We start from the raw sequence: 17923 nt of genomic DNA on the forward strand, positions 1-17923 counted from the left end.
GCATGAATAAATGGATTTATATTTGAATCCTTTCATGAATAAACGCTATGAATGAGATCTAATGAATAAGAACTGAAACCTTCAAGCTCATCAGTAATAAGCTCATTAATATCATTGTACATTCTTTTCCCCCACTAAATTGTATGAATTGCCTTTCTTCAGATTTTACTTTTTAAAATAGTTCAGTGTTTTTCACTTCAATTTGAGAAAACAAATGAAACAACCAGTCTATTTAATTATGCAGCTGAAATTGGCTTTTTTGAATTAAATAAGTGGAAAAGATACTCAAGATAATATATTCCACTCAACTTCCAGAGAAAAACCTTTCATATCATTAAAACCCTTTAATGCCTTTGAATATTTCAAATAATTATATGATGATTAAAATAGTTTCCTGTCTCTTTCATTGTTATGTAAAAGAAAACTTTCTGTTTCAGACAATTATCAGGAAGCTGAAAGAAGCAAAATTACTTCAGGGTTTTCAGATTTTATTAACGACAGTACTAGTAACAGTAGGAGTGAAATACAATTTAAAATGAAAGCATCTTGAACGATATTAAGTTATATGGCATCCTTTTTATTAAACATTCTTAATCAATATAGTCAAAATCTTCTGGTATACCAAATGTTTTGTCAATTTTGCTGTCTTCAAATCCAAACTTCCGTTTAGCCCAAGCTTTTACAGCAAATATATTATCTGTAGATAAAGTAGATGAAAAACAATGGATATTAGGGCTTCAAGTGTTTATAATGATAATCATGATAAAAGATCCTTAATGTTTAAAGATAACTAACAGATCTTCAAATTGTCATCCTGAGGCCCTTCCTTAGACATACATCACCTATTTGGTTGCAACATCTAACAGTGATTATTTTGTGATTTCCAATTCTCATGTAGAGATGAGGATAAGAACTACACTGAAATCCCTTTCCTGTATGAGAGACCTCAGCAGTAATAATTATCCAAAAGGCAACTGATTGCGCCATAGGCACAGGGCGAACAGTTCAGCACAAAATCTACTGAGCTTAGAACTTGACGTACACACTTTACCTGAGGAGTTATATGTGTTTGAAAAGTCGTATGGGGGTTTCTATACTGGCAAACACCAGTTTTTCCTCTGTTTATTTAGACTCTATCTAGATTTTAACCAAACTTGTTTACTTCGGCATTCATTTGATTCAGGAATTTTAAAAAAGAAACCAATCCTTTCCCCTCTCTACACTGAAACAGAAGACTGAAAGACCAATCTATTTGCCTACAACCCAATAGAATAAAATTATGATAGTCTGGGTTTTATAATGCTAACCTTGATTTGATTTTTCCTGTTGATTTAAGTGTCACAATATTTCCTGCATGGTAAAATTATAACTGATTGTAACTTTGAAAGAATTGTACTTAATGAAGCATGACTGCTTCAAAAAACTTGTCAATAGAGCAGTCAGGGGGAAAGGTTTTTGAGAAAAAGAGTACAATAAAGGTAGGTGTTCATATGTCATGAAGTGAATAAGTAAGTATATGATGACATATATAACATATAACATATTTAGCACACATTTTTCTCCATTTTTCTTTTTAGTATAAATTAATTTTATAACGGGACCTGCCCACATGGAAATTGATACTAAATTGTTACAAAGAGATGAAAAATCACAAGGAAAGAAATCAAGTATTCAGTTTGCTTGCAAACACTTAATATGTTATTATTAATAACATACTATATTAATAATAATAATATAATAATATTATTATATAAAACATATAATAATATGTTATTCTTTTATCCTTCAGTTACTAGCAAACAATTGAAATAGCAAATTCAAAAGAATAAATTCACTACAGGGAAAATATTTTTAAAATTAAAAAGAATTTTTTTAAAAATAAAGTCTTGAAAAAATAAAATGCAATCCTAAATGTAAGTAGTCCTCGACTTAGAACAATTCATTTAGTGACTATTCAAAGTTTCAATGGCACTGTAAAAACACAACAGTTGAAGCATCCTCATGGTTAAATGATCAAAATTCAGATGTTTAGCAACTGACACATATTTATATGGTTGCAGTGTTCCCAGGGTCATATGATCACCTTCTAACAAGCAAAGTCAATGGGGAAGAAAGATTTACTTAACAACTGTGTTACTAACTTAAGAACTGCAATGATTTACTGAATGACTGTGGCAAGAAAGGTTATAAAATGGGGCAAAACTCCCTTAGCAACAAAAATTTGGGGTTCTTTTGTGGTCGTAACAGGGGGATAAAAATCAATGATTTTTTTAAAAAAAATAAAAAAAATTGGATTTTTTTGATTTAAATTGAATTTATTTTAATAAAAAACTTTTGGGGTAAAAATCTATCATAAGATAGTTTTCTATTTAAGATACATAAATAATTTAGTTTATTCAGCATGAAATGGAGCTTAGTTATATAGCACAAGACTGTATATTCTGCAACATTGGGACTATCGAGTCAACAGCGGGTCAAAGGAGTAGCAGAGATGACAGTTGCTCTTTAAAAATTATGATTTAAATTGAGTTGATTTAAATCAAGTCTTTTTACTAGTGATGTAAATCATGATTTAAATCGACTCGATTTAAATCAAATCCACCCTGGGTCGTAAGTCGAATACCTGGTAGATGGCAGTTCTATAATCAAGAAGGGTCTTTCCCAGCTTGCCACTTCTAAACTTCTGCGGAAGAGTGTCTAAAAACTATTTCAATGAACTAGAAATTTCATATAGAAGACAATTCTTATTTAATTATTTGCTGTTTTATTGATTCATTTTAGTAAAAGTAAAGATAAAGGTTCCCCTCGCACATATGTGCTAGTCGTTCCCTACTCTAGGGGGCGGTGCTCATCTCCGTTTCCAAGCCGAAGAGCTAGTGCTGTCCGAAGACGTCTCCGTGGTCATGTGACTAAATGCTGAAGGCACATGGAACGCTGTTACCTTTCCAGCAAAGGTGGTCCCTATTTTTCTAGTTGCATTTTTTACGTGCTTTCGAACTGCTAAGTTGGCAGAAGCTGGGACAAGTAACGGGAGCTCACCCCATTATGCGGCACTAGGGATTCGAACCACTGAACTGCTGACCTTTCGATCAACAAGCTCAGCGTCTTAGCCACTGAGCCACCACATTCCTGTTCATTTTAGGTAAGATATGGAAATTTACTTCTCAGTGATAAAATTGATGGAGCTGAAACATGACTATGTACCAATTATTTTGGACTTGATTACACATGACTGTTACTGGAAAACTGTCCCAATGTGGAATATGTTGTAATGTCATGAAATTGTAATTACAATGTAAAATCATATACCATTCATATCATCATTCATAGTAATCTGACAATGAGCAAGCCGATTTATTGTGTCAGCTGCTTTGTATGATTACCATGAATCATATACTACTGTGAACTCTAATCCAAAATACCAAGTAATTTCAAATTAATTTACACATTTTACCGCTTTTCATTTAAATACTTGGTTAGTTTGCACCAACCATCATTATTTGCAGATTACTTGAAGATTGTCACAAACACACACGTGTGTATAAAATGCATAGCATTTTATCACACAGTATCACACATCACACACACACACACACACACACTATCACTTCTGTTATTGTTTGAGTGCTAAGCATTTTATACACACACACACAAACACACACGTTTGGGTGCTAAATGCTTAGCACCCAAACAGTAACAGAAATGATACCTAGCAAAAACTGAGTCTATAAGAACAAACAAAAACATTAAAACGTATGAATCAGAAATCACAAAAATTACATTACAAGCAATGGCAAACTTAACTAGTAATAGTTATTTTATGAGTTTTGAGCAATCTGTTGCCCGGAAAATAAATCAGTTTTATGTAAAAAAATAATAATTAAAATCTTAAATTCAAACTTGTATCTTTCCATGTATTTATTTTCATTCACAGAAGAATGAATGCTGCAAAATAATATAACGCAGACATACCAGTCCATCTGTTGGTTGCTTCCTTAGCTATTTTATTTGCTTGACCTAAAAAGAAGAGAACAATGAATAAACAAATAAAATTCAATGGAAGCAATTCATTAGATCAATAACTGAACAGGCTCAAAAGAATAAAACTATATTTTCAAACTTATTATGCATTTTAAATAACTTGAAAATGTTTTACTGTTCCTTTGAAGTTAATATTTAACCAATCCTCAAAGATTAGTAAAGTTACATCAAAATGAAATTATATGCTGAAGTAATGCCTTCTATCAGTTACTACTGAAATTTCTTGAAATATATCTGGCTATACTACAGGAAAATAAGAATCCTTTAGTGCTTCACTGAATTAGAAAAGGCTATGCTCTAAGAAGAAACAATCTATTGTACAAAAATTTAAAAATTAGGATAGCTGAATTCTGTGATGCATAATGAAGAATCTTATTTGAAACAATGCTTTTATTTGTACTTTTCATCAAAGATGAATACATTTATTAAAAAAATAACATGGATGAATTGCAGAATCTTGACCCTTTAGTAAAAATCCCTTGTTCATTTGTAATAAATTATTTGGGCAACTTCTTAATGTGCCAGTTCATATATTCGTTATTCACTTTCCTCTGCTAGGGGACAATTTATAAAATGGAAGTTGGCAGCTAGTATAGTTCATAAGGGTATGCTGAAAAAGCTTCTATACCCAAAGTTCTACACCAATGAGTTTGTTTGCTTATAGAAACAGAAAACACTGGTTAAGGTGAACACCTCCCCTAAAATATATACATCGATTTTATGAGATTATTTAATCACATACCAAAATAATACCAAAACATTTCTACAGTAGAAGAGCCTATGATCACTTAACAGTAAGAACAGTTAATTAATGGAACAACTTGTTATGTTATGTTATGTTAATTTTATTTATATACCGCCTTTTTCCCAAAGGACTCAGGGCGGTGTACAGCCAATTTAAAAACATAAATATACAGACATCATCATTAAAATAATTAAAATCAATTAAACAGTTTTGGCCAATTTAAAACCCCAATTTAAAACTCCAATTTAAAAACCACTTAAATAGACAGCCCCGCCTGTCGGAACAGTAGGGTCTTAAGGGCACAGCGAAAAACCCGGAGGTTAGAGATTGTACATATTTCCGGGGGCAGTTCGTTCCAAAGGGCAGGAGCTCCCACTGAGAAGACTCTCGTCTTGGGTGTCGCCAGCCGACATAATTTGGCCGACGGCACCCTGAGGAGTCCCTCTCTGTGGGAGCGAACTGGTCGGTGGGAGGCTATTGGTGGCAGAAGGTGGTCCCGTAAATATCCTGGTCCTATGCCATGGAGCTTGCCTCCAGAAGTTGTGAATATTCCAACACTGGAAGTTTTTAAGAAGAGAATGGACAACTATTTGTCTGAAATGGTATTGGGCAGTGATGGTTAACTTTTTTCGGACCGAGTGCCCAAAGTGCGCATGCAAATGCACATATGTGCACCTGAACCCCAAAATGCAATGCACGCACGGGCCCGATTACACCCCGCCTCCTGTGCATGCACGTACAGGACTCTCTGCACGCGCACTCCCCGTGCATATGCCCGCGCCCCCTCGCATGCGCCTCCCCGCATGCGTGGCAAAGACCCGAAGGCTGGCAGGAGGTGCATGCGCATGCACGGTGGAGCTGAACTAGGATGAGGGCTTGCATGCCCACAGAGAGGCACTGCGTGCCACCTCTGGCACAGGTGCCATAGGTTTGCCATTACGAGTATAGGGTTTCTTGCCTGAGCAGGGAGTTGGACTAGAACATCTCCAAGGTCCCTTACAACTGTTATTCTATTGTTCAGAAAATTGTAAGGAAAGGGATATTGGGACACATGGAAACTGCTCTTGTAGCAAATAAGGTTTTATAGCTCTCTTTTCATTTTCTGATTTCCAGACTTCCATAGTGAGATCCTGAAAATACTTATAGTTCTCACATCCACACATAGCCCTGGTTTGTCTAGCATTTTTAGTGGCAGTGGTCAGTGTATTTGTTTGTCTCTAGGAATGATAAGAAAAATTAATGCAACATAAAATGTTTGTTATAAATTTACACTACAGATAGTCCCCAACTTACGTCCACAATTGAGCCCAGAATTTATGTTGCCAAGTGAGAAATTTGTTATGTGCGTTTTGTCCCATTTTATGACTTTTCTTGCCACATTTGTTAAATAAATCACTGCAGTTGTTAAATTAGTAACATTGTTGTTAAGGTTTCTCCATTGACTTTGCTTGTCAAAAGGTCGCAAGAGGGGATCACATGACCCCGGGACACTGCAACAGTCATAAATGTGAATCAGCTGTCAATGATGTAATGTAAATCTGAATGTAAATCTTGTGACTGAGAGGATGCTGCAATGGTCATAAGTGTGAAAATCATCATAAGTCACTTTTTTCAGTGCCATTGTAACTTCAAACGGTCATTACAATGGTGAACTGTTGTAAGTCGAGGACTACCTGTATTAGCAAGACTTAATTTGTAAAATAAGCTATGTTAAATATGTGGCAGGACAAGTGCCCAACTAAAAGTCCTAGCCTATAACATAAGAACTATTTTATTTAAAACTTGCAGATGAGATCATATAGCTGCTTTAAAAAAAGTGCTAGTATTTAGAAAAGCTCCCATACTTTTGGCTTTGCCATGACATATAAAAGAAAAACATTTTTAAAAAGAAACTTAGTATGCTAAACTGTTGAGTAAATAAAAATTAACTTCAGATTAAAAATCATAATAATAAATTTTTAAAAAATAAAAGAAAGGAAAAATAAGGTAAAAGAAAAAAGATCTTGTAAATTACACTACAAAGACAGATTCTCATCTAAAATGATACATATTCCTTGAAATGATAAAATGAATCATGAATATTACAGTATGATTTCACTGTAGTTAGCATAGGATCAAAAATAAATCTGTTACTTTTAATAATCATATTTTAATCAAAATATCAAACAAACTAATGATAAAATTTTACAACTTTATAAATCTGTTTTATTGGGAATAAACAGAAATACTTAAAATTTGAAACACCATTTGTAATAGAATGTTCTTTCTTGCTTTTGCATAATTTCTGAAATTTGGATCTTATTTTGTACAAAGCCATTCTTATTCACTGAAATCAAAGAAAAAGAAAAAAAGAAGTAAAAAAACTGCTTCAAAATGCCCGCAGCTTGCAAAAAACTGGCAGGCAATAAACTGTTTTCTCACTCTTTCCTCTCATGGAGACAGAGTGTGATAACAACCACAGCCCATTTTCTCTTTCCTCTCTAGCCTAATGTTTGAGGCCCTTGCGCATTCTTTCAACTTCTTCCTTCTTCATAGTCCTTTTTCTTGCCCTCTATTGCAATTCTATCTGTAAGAAGATGGTCTTATAGTTCATGAGGGTTTGCAACCCACATGCTAGGAAATCTTATACAAACAGAATTTTAAAAAACTTTTATTGTATTTCTTTAAGATATTCCCCCTTGCTCCTCTGCCAAATATTGATAGACAATAAATGAAATTGCTAAAAGTCAGCTATAGATTTCCCCTGCAAGTATTGCATAATATTTTTAGCCAGACCCCAGGCCCCAAAATGCACAAATCTAAGACAAACATAGGCATCCTGAATAAATAGTGATACATCCAAATTAATGTTAACAATCTTACCAATGTTGGCCCAAAATAGGACTACAGAGTAAGACTAAACCAACGTTCCATCTCGTAAGTTAATTTTAACTAGCCAGATAAAACATATCTGAAGCTTCCAATGTACATGAAACAAAATGCTGCTTTAAAGTACTACTCCATACTACAAAGACAGAACACTCAACAAAGTGACGGAACCCGGAAAAGCAGCTGGCCGCCGCGTGCATGCACACCGACCAGCTACTCTCTTCCGGGTTCCGGTGCTCTGGCACATGCGCACGCATACTCCAGTTTTGGCACTTGGTGCCGAAAAGGTTAGCCATCACTGCCCTATGCCAACATTCTGATCCATCTACTGAGGGAGATCAGTGACCAGCAGGTTTCCAGATGCCCTGATGCAGGACCATTCATTCTCTAGCCACGAGGCTCTGAGGCTCTATGATCTCTTGTGCTTTTCTGCTAGAGAGAACGCACCCAAGCAACCAAAGGGTGTTTTTAGGGTTTTTTTTTTCTTTGCCTGGAAAAGCTCTGTGCTTGCTACAGAATAGAAAATAATAGTGAGAGCAGAAAAACTAGAAGCCTCTGTAGAATAGAAAAAACTCCTAAGGAGACAGGCACCCTTTATCCTCCCTCCCTGCTTCTGTTCCCTGCACTTGCTCTTATCTCTGAATTTACAGGCAGCAGTCACCTACAAGTGCAGTCCTGATTCCATCTGAGGGTAGCAGCTTTGCTGGCTTTATTTTGCTGGCACATCAAGAAGTATATTGTGGGGGGAAGCAGATTCAGAAGGAGCAGGCTTTTCCCTACCTCAAGGACAAAGGTAGTCCTCAAGTTACAAAGGCAATTGGGACTGGAATTTCCTTTTTTTTTCCAATAAAGTTTATTTTCATTTTTAAAAATACAATACTTTACATATATACATACAAGGTTATTGCAACTAATGTACACAAATCTGCGCCTATACCACTAACACAATCCATTTCATTTCCCTCTTTTCTTTCACCCAATTATACCATAAATTCCAACATCTGTAATAATCAGAATCTAAGTAATTTCGTTAACCGGTCTGCCTCTGCGTATTCTGTAATTTTCCAAATCAATTTATTTTCTGTGGTTATTACTTCGTTTTTCCATTCTTGCGCGTATAGTATCCTAGCTGCAGTAGTAATGTGGAGGATCAAATACCATTTTTCCTTAGTTATTTTGTCTGGTTTCATTCCTAATAAAAAAATCTCTGGTTTCAGCTCTATATTATATCCTGTAATTTCCACCATCCAGTTCCGAACCAATATTTGCCTGCTTTGGGGCATGTCCACCATTGGTGGTAGTACGTCCCACAACCCTTCCCACACTTCCAGCATGCCGGAGAAACTCCCAGGAACATTCTTGCAATTCTTGCCGGGAGGGATATGCCAACGATAGACCATTTTATAAATATTTTCCTTGTAGGGGGTTGACAAAGTAAGTTTCATATTCCTATTCCATATCTCATCCCATTTATCCAGATTTGGAGAAAATCCGAGGTTCTTTCCCCAAGCAATCATAGTGTCCTTGATCACCTCCTCGCCAATCCATCGTGATACTAAAAACTGGTAGCACTTTGAAAGTAATTTCTTTTCAATTCCCAATAAGATTTTATCTAACTCCTGTAGTGACCTATATATTCCCTCCTTTCTTTGGTCCCTTCTGACTCTCGATTGTATTTGGGCATACGCCCACCAGTCTACCTTTTTGCCCTGTTTTGTAAGCTCCTCTCGGGTCTTCAGTTCCCCTTGAGGGTCAAGCAAATCCTGATAAGTCAATGGCATTTCCTTATTATATAGTGTCGCATGTGTTACTGCCTCTAATGGGGCAAACCAAATCGGAATCATTGAATAATGCCTGTTCCTAACTCTTTCCCAAGATTCTAATAATATTCTCCGAAGGTAGTCTCTTAAACTGTCCACATTTCTTGCCCCTCTCCCTCCATAGAAAATGGTGCCAACCTTGACACAAATCATAACCCTCCAATGTAAGAGTCCTCTTCCTATTTAAAAGCATCCAGTCTCTGATCCAAGTTGAATTAGCTGCTTGGTAGTAAAACTCCCATTTTGGTAGACCAAATCCCCCTCTACATGGAGCCTCTTGGAGCATTTTAAGTTTTATCCGGGGCGTCTTCTTCTGCCACACAAATTTCCTCACATAACTATCTAGCAGTTTAAAAAAAACACTATCCAGTCTCGCGGAGGCAGTCTGAAATAAGTAGTTCCATTTCAGAAGTACGTGGGTTTTAATCGTAGCTATCTTACCAAGTAAGGAGAGTTGCAGGTGCTCCCACTTTTTTAGCTCTGTCTTTGTTTGGGCTAACAACTTTGTGTAATTATCTGCCATAATGGACGTATTTTTAGAAGACATTCAAATACCCAAGTATTTTATTCTTTTAGTCACTTGAAGGCCCAATTCTCTCTCCAATTCATTCCAACGATTTCGTGTCATATTCTTTATTATAATCTTCGTCTTGTCTTTGTTGATTCGGAGGCCTGCCACTCTACCATACTTCTCTATCTCCTGAAGCAAGTTTTTACCTGATTCTAATGGATCCTCTACAATAAAAACCAAATCATCCGCGAATGCCTGAGTTTTATATTCTTCAGATCTCACCTGAGACTGGAATTTCCAAGAGGAAGTGATGTGTGGTTATCATGCGTGGTATCACATGACTGTATTGCTTAGTAACAGTAGTAATCTCAGTAATCCTTGTTGCCTTGATTAAGCAAAGTTTGCAGGTTATTAAGTGAGGACCTCATCTGACCATGACTTGTCACTTTGGAAAGACTGCTGTCTTACAACAAGCAGTCAATTGGGAAGCCAGCATGAAGTCATAGTTGGTTTCCGACGTCCCAATATAGTCAGCTGGCACCATCACTGACTATTGGGGGCGAATCATTGGCCCCCACGGAAAGGGCTCGCAACTTGGGCGTCCTCCTGGATTCACGGCTGTCTCTAGAAGAGCACTTGACGGCCGTGACCGGGAGGATTTTTCATCAGGTTCGCCTGATTCGCCAGTTGCGTCCCTTTCTAGATCGGGACTCCCTACACACAGTCACTCATGCCCTCGTCACCTCTCGTCTGGATTATTGTAACGCTCTCTACATGGTGCTCCCCTTGAGGTGCACTCGGAGGCTCCAACTGGCGCAGAGTGCGGCCGCGCGGGTGGTTATGGGAGCAACGTGGAGCTCCCATGTAACACCTCTCCTGCGCGAGCTGCACTGGCTCCCGGTGGTCTTCCGAGTGCGCTTCAAGGTTCTGGTTACCACCTTTAAAGCGCTCCATGGCTTAGGACCTGGCTATTTACGGGACCGCCTGCTACCACCAATAGCCTCCCACCGACCAGTACGCTCCCATAGAGAGGGGCTCCTCCGGGTGCCGTCGGCCAAACAATGTCGACTGGCGGCCCCCAGGGGGAGAGCCTTCTCTGTGGGGGCACCTACAGTCTGGAACGAGCTCCCCCCGGACCTGCGCACCTTCCGCCGCGCGCTTAAAACGATTTTATTCCATCAAGCTGGCCTGGCCTAAATCTTCTCCTTTTTAAAATTTTAAAATTTAAAATTTAAATACTAATTTTAATTTGTTTAATTATGGGATATTTTTAAAATTGAGCCAAATTGTTTAATCTGTTTTAATTTATTTTAAATTTTGTATTCTTGTGTTTTATCCTTTGGCTGTTCACCGCCCTGAGTCCTTCGGGAGAAGGGCGGTATAGAAATCTAATAAAATAAAATAAAATAAAATAAATAAATAAATAAATAAATAAATAAATAAATAAATAAATAGGCTCTGGGCAGCCTGCAAGCAGGCCAGCAGATGGGTGAGTGCTAAGGAGTGAAGCCACGAAAGGGAGTGCTGTTATAGTGCTGTGCAAATATTGGACAGATGTGCATGTTCTACAGATTGCAGGTGGGGAGTGTGCTGTGGGTGGGCACATGCAACTAATCTCGTACTCTGTAGCAGGCGCCTTACAAAAAAAAGATGGCAGAAGTGACTTATGGGACCAATCTACGACCTTCCCTTCCGGCTTCCCCATTAACTTTGATCAAGTGACCACACACTGCTGTAACCACGTATGTATGAGGTGGTAGTTAAGTGCCTAAATCACAAACACATGACTAAAAGAATGATGTGACAGAATTTTGAGCATCACTCATTCGGTGCCATTGCAAATTTGAACAATCACCAAAAGAGTAATTGTTAAGCAAGGACTAAGAAAAGTACGAAGGATCAACTGCAGGTATAATACAGTAATACATATATAATTCCACTCATAAATTTTTGGAAAGATAATAAAATAACATTACATTTTAGCTAAACTGTAACACATTCAAAATTCTTCTAGTAGTTTTTCCACTGTCAACATGTTTCTTAGAAACAGCACTCAATAGAGAAAAATACTTTGTGGGAAGGCAATTAACAAGACAAAATTTATGCATACTGCTGCTGTATTTGAGAATATACTATATTTTAGGTATTAATATTAGTTTTACTATAATCAAAATGGGAAAGGGAAAGGACAGGAAAGGAGATTTAAATGCATTGCTTAGAACCATCAACTTTTTTTATGAAGTTGTTATTTAGAAAGTGTGGAGTATTGTGAAATAACAAAATATTGCTTTTTATAAAAAAATATAATTTGAATTTTCATTGAGAATATAAAAGCAGTAGTGAAATAAGGAAAAAGGAAAAAAGAAAAAAGTGTTTGATCTTGAAAAAACATCAAGCATGCATAGCTGAATTTACAAAACAAGAAGTAGCTTGGACCAGTATGAGTTGTCAGCTTGCAAATATCCACCAACAAGCAAGTTTGAGAGTTTCAGTTAACAATACTTTCCACTTAGTTATCAAGTAACACAATATACGAAAATCTTCCCCACCCCCTATCCAAAAGAAAGCATTTCTGTAATGCTATTCTATCTTTGGCTTGGATTCATTTATTCCAGTACCTTCCAAAATCATAGTTGATAGACACTCTGAGTTGCAGCTATGTACTTTTCTGAAAGAATAATTCTTTGTGTTTAACTAATGAGACAACTACTGTAAAAGCAATGACTGTTCTCTAGGTCATTAGAAGAGTAACCTACTGGGGGGAAAACCTATTCAAATGCTGGCAATAAAAAGTGGGGAATTCTAGAGTACAATAATTTTTATTTTTAAGATACAAATTTGCTTCTATAGCAGAAATTGTATAATTGAACTTAAAGGGTGGATCCAAAATTAGTGTATTATGCAATATAATTGAAATACATTCAGTTTAAAGGGAGACACATCCCATTTAAATTAAGGCTGATTTATATCAATTGAAATGCTGTTTTAAGTATACTTTTTATAATTAGTGCAGTATAGGATTTTCTAACCTACAGTGCAGGAACCTACCAAGAAGGCTATTGATTGAGATGGTAGCATAACTGATGCATATATGCTTCTCTGTGTCATGCACGTATTATGTTTTGCTATAGCACTACAGAGGTAATCCTCAACTCACAACCTCAATTGCCCAAAATATTCTCCAGAATATTTTATTTATTTATTTAAAAGATTTGCATGCCCATTTTGAACACTACTCTGGACAGTGTGTAACAACAGTAAAACCCAGTAATTTTAAAACCATAAACCATAAAATCAAACCAAAAACCTCATGCTCAATTCCACCTTTGGTTGTCTCACAACTAGCTCCAGATATCCTGATTCTATCCCGGCAGCTGGGTAAAAAAACAGGTCTTGATGGTCTGCTGAAAGACTAAAAAAGAGGGCTGCCAAATCACCTTGGGGATTAGGGGTTCCATAATGTAACGGGCAGCCACGGAAAAAGCACATTTGTAAGCTCCCACTAAGTGGCAAGATATTAGGGAAGGGATCTGGAGCTTGCTCACCCTATCAGATCTCATGGGAAGGGCAGGTATTCTTAGGGACAGGCAGACCTGCAAATAACCTGTTCCTGTACCATCCAGGGCTTTAAAAGTGCTAACCAGTGCCTTGAATTGCAACCAGAAGGAAATCTGGAGCCCAGGCAACTTGCTCAACAAAGTGTAACACGGGCATACTTACGAACATTCAATATTGTGAGGGCTGCTGCATTTGGACCACTTGTAGCTTCCAAGTGGTATTCAAAGGCAGGCTCATGTAAAACACATTGCAATAATCAAAATGGGAAATGATTAAGGTGTGAGGGACCATTAGCAAAGGCTCCTGAACTAGAAAAGGGTACGACTACCGCACAAGACAAATCCGTGCAAAATCCCCCCCCCCAACAACATCTGAATCCCAGAGAATCCTCAGACTGCACACCAATTCAGTCTGAAGATGTGCAACACCATAAAGACAGCAAGTCACCAGATCCTGAGGGATCAAAACCCCAAAGGTACTGCATCTTGCCAGAATTGACTCGAAGTCAGCTCAATACCTCCCAGTCTCCACATATAGATAGCAGACGGGAGATACCTAAATCCTGAGGTGCTCCACACAACAGCCTCTCACACCTTCACCAACATTGACTGGAACATGCCACTGAGAAAAAAGGAGAACCACCATAAAACAATGATTCCAAATTCCAAACACTGAAGCCAGCCCAAAAGGGTATCAGGGTCAATGGTATAAAAAACGGCTGATAGAATCAGGAGAACCTAAACCAAGGGTGTCAAAATGGCGGCCCGTAGGCCGGATGCATCACATGCAGGCCACGCTCACCTCAGCTCCGCGAAGGGGAAAAACATCATGATACGTCACATGATATCAACGTGATGCAAGTTTGACACTCATGACCTAGACAGTTGCTCCAAAGGTGATCAGCAAATGCAACCAATCCCATCTCTGTGCTATACACTGCCTGAACCTAGACTGAAAAGGGCCCAAATAATTTGCTTTATCCATGGGTCTCTGAAGCTGAGAATTAGCCTGTCATCAATCTTTCCCGAATGGTTGGAGGCTGGACAAAAGTTGTCTAGCAATGCTGAGTCAAGGAAGGCCTCTTGAGAAAGAGGCGCACCATCTTCTCCTTCAGGGAAGGAAGTACCACAAAAAGGAATTAGCCGCCACTTGGACCTAGCCACATGCCATCTCCAGGAAGCTTTAACAAGGAGGGCATAGGTCTAGAACATAAGTTACCAAGCTCATAGCTGCAATGACTCTATTCACTTTTTCAGAATAAACTGGCTCAAGCTTCTCCCAGATAACAGGGTTCAGGTATGTCTTAGTCACTTCCAAAAAAAACCCTGCCTAGCCAAAGTCCAATTCCAAATGAAGTGGAGAGACTTTATCTGACAGATGCTGAGAATTTTCTCACAGTGAAAATAGATGGAATAGTTGGAATAGTGTGTCAGAGAAGTATAGAGACGATAACTGTAGAGTAGAACGCAAAGGAACCTAGAAGAGATCATGCAAAATAAGGACATTTCAATCACAGCAAAGATCAGAATAATTAAAGCATAGTCTTGCTAATAGTAATTTATTGTTGTGAAAACTGGACACTGGGAAAGACTGAAATACACCTTGGAGTTATGGATCTGCAGGTCACTTACAAAGAGTACCAGGGTCTGCAAGGAGAAACAGTCAATCAGTTCTGGATCAAACAAAGGCTAATTACTTCCTTGAGACAAGAATCAGCAAGAAGACATTTAAATACTTTGATGTAAGTGCATGATGGATTAAAAAGAAGTAATGTGCTTGGCAAGAAATGCAAAAAGGATACAGTGGATAGTAGTGATCAAATAAATCCTTGGAAAGTCCCTGAAAGAACAATATAATTGTCAGAACAAGTTTGTGAACTTTTACTCTTAAGGTCGCCATAAGGTCACCATTTATCATAATATATTAACTGGAAATCTTAGTAGACCTTCTGTGCTTTATTTTCCACACTTTTTGCACTGTATTATTAAGCTACATAAGAAGTGAATAATTAGCAATATTTTTATGAGATGAACTGATGGTATCAGTTCAAATTTGAAACAAATGGATAGCTCACAGATGATAAAAGGAAGAATTTGCTTTCTGTTCTTTTTTCCACTTTTGTAGCGTATGCACTAATAGAAAATAATAAAGACAAGCTGCTTCCTATCCAAATATCTTGGGGGTGGGAGACTGGAAACTGCTCTGTGTGGTTATGTAAAACTGAAAAATACAGCAGTAGATTTTCTAGATCACCTTCCACGGTTGAACACAAAGTCAAATGCTCAACAAACTAAGTAAAAGATATCTTTTGTTATTTAATCCTTGAAAAACGGTTTTTGAATAGCAATGTTATTGGCATTATTAGATTTTACAATGCATGCTTATTAATACTCAAAGACCCAATATTTTAACAATGTAGTTCCATATAGGCCTAGTTATATGCTTTTAATATTTCTTGTTCTGAAGTGTAAAGGCAGATGTGACTTTGCTTATGCATTTTCTCTGTTTAAGAGAAATCCATAATAAATGTTGTGGCAAGAGTTAATGCTTACCTACATACACGCAACTAATGATTTCACAGAAAACAACAAACAGGATCATCCAAAATTTTCCTTGCACAAAGGATTTACTGTAACTCATCCAGTAAAAGTAAAAGGTACAACTAAAGAAGCAGTTTTATACAAAAGGAAAGGGGAAGCCAATTTACTCATGCCCTGAAAGAAGATTAGACAATATATTTTAAATGATCACCTCTCAGTATTTGTGTTATCCACAAATACTTTTATGAGTGTTTTTATTACCAATAACATGCAGTTAACAACTGAATGCATTTATTCCTGACATTTAAACTTAATTTTAATACTTATATTACTTAAGCAGTCCCATGTTCCAAACAGAGGCTCCCCGCAAAGAGACAAAAACAGTGGTCACTGCCAGGGTTTAGAGCTCCCAAAGTTGAGGAAAAGTTAGCTTTGCTCAAATCACAAGTTTGGAGACTTCAGTATATATTGGGTTCACTCACTTCCTTTCTTAATCACTTTACAAAATTGCTTCTTGACTGCTTTTAGATACTAAGAACATTGGACACAACAAATTTCATCATACTAGAATTAGATGATTCTCCTTCAATCTTCAGCAAAAAAAGTTTAATGTGTTAAGTTTTAAGAATTTAAAAAACCTGAAACGAACAGCAAAAGGGTGATTAGAATGTTGATGTGGAAAGTTATAAATGGACTAATGAGCCAACTGGATTTGAAATAACCTTTTGAAATTTAATTATAAGAATCCTCCTTGTGGGTTGCTTAAAATTCTGTTAAAAAGAATCAGTACAACATTTGAATCTAAGTGAAAAAAGTCTTTTGATGGAAAAAATGTTATGGGTGAGAGAAAAATATAAGAGGAGACTTTGAAGGCTGGACACTAGAGGCAATTAGAAAGAACTAAAGAAGAAACTCACTAATACAGAAGGGAAAATTTATTTAACTTTGGAAGAATTCAAGGATATTTGGGAAAATAACCCTAGGAAATTTCTATTAAGATGTCTACTATCATAAAAATAGGCTTAAAGGAGGAACTGGAAAAAGATACTACTGAGAATCAGGCTATTTTGGATTTGGATTTAAAAAGATGAAGATTCTTAATATGTTGTTCTTGGTAGCTGTTAATAGATTTTTATTGACTAGGTCTGACTGATGAGGTTTTAAAGATTTGTTTATAGATAAGAGATACACGAAGAAGAGAGTGTTTTGTATTTTTAAAGAAAAAGATAATACTGTTAAAAGTAAAGGAACATGAAACCGATCTATTTGATTACCGTATATATTAACACATATGTTGTTATTTCTAATAACTCTTAGGGACTTTTACTGACTAGGACTGAATTATGAGTGTTTAAAATTTGTTCATAGATAAGAGATGAGATATAACATAGGGAAAAGTGTTATTTTGTATAAATGATAGGGATGGTGATAAATTACTGAAATTGTACTTGTCTTAATAAAGAAACAAGTAATTTCTTTATATAATTTTTCTTTATCTTTTTTCTTTTCTGCACTTTTTATATGTTTCTTAGTTTATATTAGTTTTTTAATCTTTGTATTTTTAAACTGTCATAGAAGTTATTAAAAAGTTGTCCCAGTCATGCAGAAGAAAAATATACAAAAGTTGTTAGTAGAGCTTTATAGAAATATAAATTAAAAAAAAGAAGAAGTGGGGTATGGAACCCTCCTCCCAAACGAAAACAGTCAAAGCCACCCATGAAGGGTTGGAAGGCAAAAGAGAAGAATAGAAAGAGAACACAGAAGATAATGATGCTGGGAGTTTTAGTACGTCAGGTAGCTTTACTACCTCAAAGTTGATTGCCTAATCCATATGTTCAAA

The 17923-nt window shown here is 36.7% G+C and overlaps 1 protein-coding gene across 1 annotated transcript in view; it reads right to left on the minus strand.

Moving 5' to 3' along the window:
- Positions 1–471: 471 nt before the first annotated feature.
- The window catches only part of MND1 (meiotic nuclear divisions 1), a 54538-nt gene continuing 37086 nt past the window's right edge, over positions 472–17923 (minus strand). The window contains exons 7-8 of the mRNA XM_034442362.3: positions 3973–4017; positions 472–697 (exon numbers count right to left, since the gene is read on the minus strand). Of these exons, the coding sequence (XP_034298253.1) occupies positions 591–697; positions 3973–4017 (152 nt within the window). The 3' untranslated portion in view covers positions 472–590. The remainder of the gene's footprint in view (positions 698–3972; positions 4018–17923) is intronic.

This window comes from Pantherophis guttatus, chromosome 8 (assembly GCF_059756535.1).
Source record: "Pantherophis guttatus breed Tessera chromosome 8, ASM5975653v1, whole genome shotgun sequence".
Lineage (NCBI taxonomy): Eukaryota > Metazoa > Chordata > Lepidosauria > Squamata > Colubridae > Pantherophis > Pantherophis guttatus.